Raw genomic sequence first — 8013 nt, 5'->3', positions numbered from 1 at the left:
ACACACACACACACACACACACACACACACACACACAGAGGTTAACATACATAAGCTGGAAATGGCCCAGTGACGTCCAGTGAGATGGGTCAAAAATGATTATTCACGATGCACAAGCGTAACGAACCTACAGAACACTATAGACTGGAGAACACTTGAGAAGAGAGGTATAGACTCCAAACTGATCATGTTTTACAAGATTTATCACCATCTTGTAGCCATCCCCTCCCAACTTACTTAGAAGTCCCAACCAAGTTAACCAGACAGATGCATCCTCTCAGACTCCGCAAAATTCACGTCAACTCGGACTTTTTTTTAATTCTCCTTCTTCCCCCACACCACAGTCCTGTGGAACCGGTTACCCCCGCATACTGCGACTCTGTCTGATATTGAATCCTTCTTGAAAGCAGGCAGTGGTCCTGTTCCAGTATTAAATTGAGTATTAAATATAGCAGCTGTTTTTAACCTTCGTTTATTCTACTGTTTTTAACGTTTTAACAATCATGCTAGATCTATGTCTTATATTCATAGATCTACTATGCCTGGAAGTCTACTTCCAGTTTTACTTTTATCTTCACAAACACCCGGCGTGATTCCTGCCTATAATACTCACAACAGGGTGAGGCAGTAAACATAGATAAGATCAGCATAATTGACCAATTTAAAGTTTATACGCTCTGTTCAGCTCACGGTTTTGTTTGCCAGTGACATTGTTGCGAAAGTCTGCTTCTGACTTCTTCAAAGGGGTGAATTTATCCATATAACCCGTGCCGCCACTGCTAATCTGGTCACGTGATGGTGCCTATATATAAGGGGCTTGTCGACCGGAAATCTTTGAATGATACGAGCTTATAAAGTCGGTTACGCATTCAATTTGAAAATGGCTTGCATGAGTTTTTTGAGTCGTGCTTTTCGTTTTCTTTGTTGTGGCTTCGTGCCTTCTACGCAGGAAGAGCTTACGGACCTCAGTAAGATTGATATGGTTTCTTTTTTTCAGCTGCCAGAAATCTCTTAAATTTTTTTACCCCAACACCCCACCCACCTGTAACGATGTTCCCGCCCAAAGTGGTCAGCCCATTGCCACCTTCTGAAGCAGTCATGCACTGGGTATATCAATAGTTCTGGATGTGGCAGGGTCGATGTTGCTAGTGATCTAGTTCAGAGATTGTGATTGAATTTTATTTAAGCAAATTTTGTTTTGCCAATATCGCACTATGTACCCAGATAATCGCAACTCTGTTCAGCGACCCAAACTCAGTGCCAACATGGCGAAAGTAAAGCTGATACAGCTTTGTTTTCTGTGTGACTTTGATGTAAAAAGGAATATTTTGGTTGTTATATCTGTTGGTTAATGGTCGGTTAAAAAGCTCATCAGAGCTTATCAGGTCTAGGAAAGTGGAGTATTTACAGATAATCTATAAATTTACAGATTGTGTGTATAGAAACTGATTAAATTTCATTTATCCTCAAAACCGCAGCTTGGAATTAATTGGTTTATTTACAGCCTGCATAAATTAAGGTCATTTGTGGGTTTCAGCCATTTTTGTTGACTTTGAGTTTTTGGCATTTTAAGAAAAATCAAAGTCAACATAAATGACTGAAAGTTACAATTGACCTTAATTTATACATACCATAAGTAAATCAATTAATTTCAAGCTGCGATTTTGTGTCAAAGTATAATTTTAGCAGTTTTCAAACTGTGAATTTACAGACTGGATAATCTGTAAATACTCCACTTTCCTAGACCTGCTTATGTTTCATATGTTTGTGTCTTGCCGACTTGAAATAAAACTTATTGTATTGTATTGTCCCATTGATCAAGTGTATTAAAGAGGGTGCTCATATTTCCAACCAGTATCTTATACCGAACAATTTTCTAAACTTATTGATATTGGCTAAATTTCAATTGATTTCAATTAAATAATACCATCACTTTCTCCACAAATCCTGCCTCTTGTCTAAAAGTCATTTTTAATTGGCAACACGTTATCTATCCGTGAAACATACGTCTGACTTGTGGCAGCGAGTTCAGGTATGTAAATTTACAAGTTTGCTAATTTTCGCTGCAAATTGTTGGAAGATTGTAGTGCCATTTTATTTAATACAAAATGCTGTCCAAACACAATTTTGGCATATAAATACATATCTTTCACTATTCATAAACAGGTAATGATGCTCTGACATCAAATTACTGAGAGACCAAGGTGGTCGGATTTAGATACAAAGTCCTGATCAGTGAATCTATTTCCGAACATATGCAAAACCTTTTTGCCTCTTTTAAACTGTCCTGGCCCTTGTCTGTTTGGGACTGCCAATATTGGTCAGTTTGAAAATTTTGAACACAAAAGAACATTTTCTAGAATATTTAAATGTCTGGCTAAGCAGAAACACCAAAGCAAAACCTGACAAAATTTTATAAGCCAGTCTGCCCCGACCCGCCTCTCAATCCTGGAACCAATTAAAATAGAACCAAATTAATACAAATTTTATCCCAACAACTCAAATGGCTATGCTTGCCCTACTCCAACTGCTTATCAAGTTCAGCATTTATGCATTATTTTGTTTCAATAGCAAATTTAGCCTCCTGTACTGTAATACCCGACCACACTACCTCCATTATTGCATGTCCAAATGCATCCAGTATCCTGTTGCCACAAATTCCTTTTCTCTTGTACTGCAATAGTCCGCTGCAGCATTAATTACATTCAATTCTCCCTGATACCATTCGACCCTTTTACAATAGGAAGTTCTGTCAGCTCTATGAAGTTAACTGCTTTTTCCAGTTCCTTGTTAACTGCTTTTCTAACAACCATATTACCTGTTGTATCATATCCCGTGTTATTCCGGTGGCGCGTGTTACATCCACTGCTGCCATGAGCACTGAGCCCGCCTTTGTTGCTACCATACCTACTGAATTAAGCACTTGGGTGTCAACTGCTTGTGTTACTATGGTACAACTTTTCGTGTGTGCTGCATTACAACTTAACATTAATTTAGTGAAAGACTCGAGTCCGACATTTTTCTCTGCTCCTGTGTTTCTGTTAGCATATTTCCTCCAACTAGTTTGGAAGTAGCATTCACTCTGGATGATATGGTATCGCATGCAGTGAGTTCAAAAATTTCTGTTGTATAAAAGCAAGGATGAATATCTAACAGGGAAATGTTCTAAACAAGCAGCCTCTAAAGTCTGGCAAAAATCGCTGTTTTGCAAATTTTTGTGAAAAAGGTACATAAAATAATTCTGCAAAAGCTAAATGATGTGCTAGGGTATAGGCAATTTATATCGAGGGATAATGAGCCAAATACTTCCAAGAAGTAAAGGATAATCATATGTCCATGTTTTTCACTCTTTTTAAAAAAATCTGTAATGTTCGGAATTTGAAACACATTTGTTCGGAATCTAAATCACTGTTCGGAATAACAAACATCAGGTCTTTTGATATTTTTTTGCTATATTTTTGTAACTAAAAGGCCCCTATAGTTTGTTAATACATTAAAGCATTGCTGAATAACAGTTTTACCAAATACAATCAAAATAATAATAAGTGAATCTTTTTCCGAACAGTGTTACATTACGCTTAAGTGGTCGATAATATATTAGCACCCGCTCTACATTTATTTCAATGAATCATGTGTAATTCAGTAACCAGGTAAAATTTTAAAATAATTTCCTGAGACTTTGCTCTTCATGGTCTGCTTTACAATTGGTTATAATATCTTTTAAATGTATTGAATATATTTGAGTTTGACTGCACGTAAAATTGCAAACTTTTGTCATTTTGACCAGAGAAAAATCAAATAAAGGCATAATACAGGTAGTGAAATGCACATCCTTTTACTTAACATATTTTCACATAGATATTTTGAACATAATTATGCAGGGTTTCAGAAATCCCATGTCCGGAGCTCGGGGGCTCCCAGAAAATTCTTTTGGGGCTACTAAATTTTTTCAGAGCGTGCCCGCCGGATTACCTTGAAACTCCGTATCGGGTAGCCCGGAAATCAATAATTTAGTCTTCAAATATAGTTTTGATAGTTGTCTATAATCCCCTTGTTTATCAAGAGATACACGCCCGAGGCTTTAAAAATCTTACCACCTACTGTCACAATTGGCAAACAATTAACCGTTTAATCGTACCTGCAGGCAAATGTTTGCAAAAACATGTGCACAAGTGATTTTAGACTGATCCAATAACATCAAAGTAGCTGATCAGGTATTGTTTAAAACAATATGCAAACCAGTCTTAAAATTGCGTCATTTTAGTGTTATATATGCGCTTCTAGTCTGTTTATTAAACCAGACAGATGTTTATAAATTTGCAGATTTCTGAAACCCTGAATTATGACAAAATAATTGACTTTATTGTTACCACTAAGTAATCTTTTATTTTTATGAAAATTTGCATGTAAAATTTTGAGTAAAATGACCGCCACTGTGGTGATGTCTTAATTGAAAAAAGTCGGCAATTTCTTTCAGAATATGTGAGTCTTAGGCAATTTCTTACGGAATATGTGAGTCTATTCCAGTTTGTTTAGTTCTGCTCAAGGTGTGAAGAGGTTCTTGCAGTTTTGTATATATAATTTTTGTGGTTCATTACCGTTTTTTTTTTTGTCTTCTAAAGAACGAACAACCATGTTGCAGCAGATTTCTTCAAATGAACATTGTTGGGATCTTTATGAAAGTTGGTCAGAATGTTCATCTTGATGATATCTATGTCACTTTTAAAACTAAGTCACGTTCTGTCCAAAACTAGGTTATTAGGTCTAAAAATAGAAAAACCTTGTGACATCCCAAGAGGCCATATTTATCAATGGATTTTCATGAAAATTGGTCAGAAAGTTTATCTTGATGATGTCTTGGTCAAGTTCGGAACTGGGTCTCGTGCGATCCAAAACTAGGTCAGTAGGTCTAAAAATAGAAAATCCTTGTGACCTCCCTAGAGGCCATTTTTTTCAATAGATCTCCATGAAAATGGTCAGAAAGTTCATCTTGATGATTTCTAGGTCAAGTTCGAAACTGGGTCACTAGTGGTCAAAAACTAGGTCAGTAGGTCTAAAAATAAAAAAACTGACCTCTCTAGACGCCATATTTTTCAATGGATCATCATGAAAGTTGGTCTGAATGTTCACCTTGATGATATCTAGGTCAAGTTAGAAAGTAGGTCAAGTGCGCATGGCATCCATCCAAGGCTTTCAAGTAGTCCTACTTTTTCCTACTTTTCCTACTTTTTAGGTCTGTTCCTACTTTTTTTTTAAAAAAAAAAACACTACTATTCCTACTTTTTATGCCCCCCTTTGAAGAAGGAGGGGTATATTGTTTTGCAGATGCCGGTTGGAATGTAGACCAATCTGTTTCTAGATGATAACTCAAGAACGCTTGGGCCTAGGATCATGGAAGTTGATAGGAAGGTTTGTCATCACCAGCAGATGACCCCTATTGATTCTGAGATCTGTATATCAAAGGTCAAGGTCACAGTGATACTGTAAGGCAGAATAACCTTCGGCATACGCTTCGATTTGACAACAGCATAAGATAAGATAAATGCCGCATTCCAGTCTCAGGGTTCGCACAGGCCTTGAAAAGTCCTTGAATTCGATGGTAGTCCTTGAAAACTCCTTGAAAATAACAAAAACCCTAAAAAACCTGGAAAAGTACTTATTTTGAAAAAAACTCCTTCAATTTGACCTTTCACTCCTTGAAAATATTCTTTCCGTAACTTTGCTTTGCAAAAAGAATTTAAGGCTTAAAATAAATTGGAGAAAATGAAAATAAATTCGTGAAATTGCAGGATCGGGTCACTCGTTTGCTATTAGAGTGGTCTATGGCCACACTTTATCGATATTTACAGAGTGCTATTTCTGCTGTATCACCATTTGCATGTTTCCGTTTCCGTTTAAAAAAATACAGGGAATAATAACACACAATTTTTAGCTATTTGCGAGTGTTTCCAGTGAATTAAAATGAGTAAGAAAAATGTGACAAAATTTTGAGGTGTCATTAGTAGGAGTGCACTAAAAATCACAAGAAAAGCGTTAAACCTCAGCAAAGTAGTGGATCACATCAATCTAATAATTGAATTACGTCATTTTCAAAGGTGTGACAAGTGATGGTTGTTTTATTTTTGCATTACATAATAAAAGTTGTTCAGATTAGGTCGTGGTTTTGAAAAAAAAATAGTGCTTGAAAAATTGTAAAAAGTCCTTGAAAAGTACTTGAATTTTGTCTCTGATATTCTGTATGAACCATGAGTCCCCGTATTAGATGCTCCATCCATGAGTCAAAGAAATATAAAAAAACACAGAATGGCAACTGGCTGTAATGATCTCACGTGATCTTGTGTCAGAGTAAGAACAAACATTAAGTATGGAGTTACAATTTGTACCTTTAAAACTACATTTAAAATAGGAGAGATCGTGTTTGTAAACAAACCGACGCTTTTCCGGGCATGCGCACTATGCTGGTGGGCAAAACAAACAACAATGGATGACCTTCTGTTGACACATAAAAGAATCGATCCATTATCTGATGAAATTAATCTGTCAGATTATGTAAAAAAGTTACCCCTGGAGGCAAGACAGAGATATAGTCAGATATGGTATTAAATTACTTTATGATTTCGGTCAGTGTATGCTTCCAGAACCATTGCTTAAATTTGTTTGTAGTATACTTGTACAATTTATTATGTTGACTCGCCAGTGCTATCGGTGTATTGATTTTCTGCCCACCAGCGGTGTTTACATAAATAAATCGGGTGCGCGTGATGTCACGGTGATCTCTCCTATACATGTTAACTTCTAAAACAACATTAGTTTAATGTGAAATAGTCTTTAAGACTTAGTATAAACCAAACCAATTGCTTTTGCATACAAAATGGCGCATGGAGAAAGCCTCACTTCCCGTAAACAAGATCTCATTCAGTTATCCCGTGATATTGGTGAGATTTGCTCTATAAGCCTTTCAAATTGCCAGTCTATTTGTTTTTAGCTTGACTATTCGAAAAATAAGTAGAGCTTTCCTACTCACCACGGCGTCGGCGTCACACCTTGGTTAAGTTTTTCGTACCAGTCCACAGTTTGACAAAGTCTTTTGAGATAAAGCTTTGAAACTTTTAACACTTGTTTACCATCATCATGGCCAGTTATAGGCAAGAGTACTTAACTCCATCAAGGATTTTGGCTGAATTATGGCCCCTTTTGACTTAGAAATCTTGGTTAAGTTTTTCGTACCAGTTCATTTTTTGACAAAGTCTTTTAAGATAAAGCTTTGAAACTTTCAATACTTGTTTACCATCACAATGGCCAGTTATAGGCAAGAGTACATAACTCTATCAGGGATTTTGGCTGAATTATGGCCCCTTTCCACTTAGAAATCTTGGTTAAGTTTTTCGTACCAGTTCATATTTAGACAAAGTCTTTTGCGATAAAGCTTTGAAACTTTCAACACTTGTTTACCATCACCATGTCCAGTTATAGGCAAGAGCATATAACTCCATCAAGGATTTTGGCTGAATTATGGCCCTTTTTGACTTAGAAATCTGAGTTAATATTCCGTACCAGTTCATATTTTGACAAAGTCTTTTAAGATAAAGCTTTGAAACTTTCAACACCTGTTTACCATCACCATGTCCAGTTATAGGCAAGAGTACATAACTCCATCAAGGATTTTGGCTGAATTATGGCTCCTTTTGACTTAGAAATCTTGGTTAAGTTTTTCGTACCAGTTCATATTTTTTGTAAAGTGTTTGACATATGGCTTTGAAACTTTTATCACTTGTTTAGTGTAATACAGTCTAACCTGTCTTAAGCAGCCAGCCAAGGGAAGCAGAAAATTTGGCCGCTTAAGCCAGGTGACCGCTGATCGGAGGTGCAGCCAGTATATGTATTTTTCAGACTTCTGACCAGTCTATAGCCTTTAGACCCATTTCTTTTGGGTTTTCTATTATTATTTTACCAGGATACAATGACGTGCATTTGCCTTCGCAATACGAATGGTATTCTTAGCAATCTAAAACT

At 36.5% G+C, this 8013-nt stretch overlaps 1 protein-coding gene across 1 annotated transcript in view; it reads left to right on the top strand.

Moving 5' to 3' along the window:
- Window positions 1-850: 850 nt before the first annotated feature.
- LOC123541113 (uncharacterized) overlaps window positions 851-8013 on the top strand; it is a 39688-nt gene continuing 32525 nt past the window's right edge. Inside the window, exon 1 of the mRNA XM_045326511.2 lies at window positions 851-968. Within this exon, the coding sequence (XP_045182446.2) occupies window positions 881-968 (88 nt within the window). The 5' untranslated portion in view covers window positions 851-880. The remainder of the gene's footprint in view (window positions 969-8013) is intronic.

The sequence above is a fragment of the Mercenaria mercenaria genome, chromosome 16, assembly GCF_021730395.1.
Source record: "Mercenaria mercenaria strain notata chromosome 16, MADL_Memer_1, whole genome shotgun sequence".
Classification (NCBI taxonomy): Eukaryota; Metazoa; Mollusca; class Bivalvia; order Venerida; family Veneridae; genus Mercenaria; species Mercenaria mercenaria.
Note: the sequence above shows the minus strand (reverse complement) of the source record. Positions and strands in the feature narration are given on the sequence as shown.